Source organism: Naegleria gruberi (assembly GCF_000004985.1).
Source record: "Naegleria gruberi genomic scaffold NAEGRscaffold_39, whole genome shotgun sequence".
Classification (NCBI taxonomy): domain Eukaryota; phylum Heterolobosea; class Eutetramitea; order Acrasida; family Naegleriidae; genus Naegleria; species Naegleria gruberi.
The window spans coordinates 370-1375 of NW_003163288.1; the positions used below are offsets into that span (position 1 = coordinate 370).

The window sequence follows — 1006 nt, forward strand, 5'->3', positions numbered from 1 at the left end:
AAAAATAGTTTATTTGCTTGGTATGCGCACTATACGACCTTCAGCAATATTGACTTGTGTAGGAGTTTGTGTATTATAAAAACCATCCAGTAATTTTATCATTGTGGTGGTACTTGTTTGATTACTCTCAAAAGATGCCTTATTCTTCATAGCAGCTTCGTAAATCATATCAGCCTTTTCTGTATCACTGTCTGTAGTTTCATAGTAAATAATAGATTCATGTGAAATCTTATTAACATTCTTTTTAAGGTCATTATCGACAACAGAACGTAGCTCCGTCACCACTTTCTTTTCAGCATCCCCATGTGGTTCCTTAACCAAACCGTTTTCCCTTATTTTCGAAAAAATTTTTGTACCTGTCGCTGCTGCAAGAGTCGTACCAGAAACTGCCAGAACAAATTCAGAAGCACCTGTTACAGCTACACCAAACAATTGACCCCCTGGAACGACAAAAAGCAAACCACCTACAACAAAACCAGTTGCAGCAATAATTGCCATCCATTTTGCAACATGATTGGCGTTTGCTACTGTTTTCTTCGCTTCATTGTACGCTTTAATATGTTCTGCTTGGGAATCGCCAACATCGCTTAGGAAATCATCACAGTTTGTAATAAATGTTTGCATATCTCTGGAAATATCACCCAAACTGGTCAGTATTTGTCCATTACATTCGTTATTCATCTTCACTACAATTTTATATCTATTCTTATTGTAATGATCGATAATTGAAGTACAGAAACGCGTCCCAGTATCTGACAATTCTGCAGTGCATCGTGTGATAGTATAGGCAGATTTAAGAATAATAGCTAGCTTTTCTTTTTGCTCTTTGCTGAGTTTTGAGTACTTTTGCAAGCTATCAATGGCTGTGTTCATATCACCAATATTTTTAGCTGCTGTTTTAATAACAAAATCAAACGCTACACTGTACAATTTATCCTTGTCCATTTTTTTATAAATATTTTACAACAATCCAAACCTCCAAACACACAATAAAACACGCTAAAGC

General features: G+C 35.8%; 1 protein-coding gene across 1 annotated transcript; it reads right to left on the reverse strand.

The window, feature by feature from the left end:
• NAEGRDRAFT_80559 (uncharacterized protein) lies at window positions 1-945 on the reverse strand (the record flags this gene model as incomplete). Its single annotated transcript, XM_002674552.1, has 1 exon — window positions 1-945. The coding sequence occupies one exon, from the start codon at window positions 943-945 to the stop codon at window positions 10-12; it is 936 nt and encodes a 311-aa protein (XP_002674598.1). The 3' UTR covers window positions 1-9.
• Between the last annotated feature and the right edge of the window lie 61 nt (window positions 946-1006).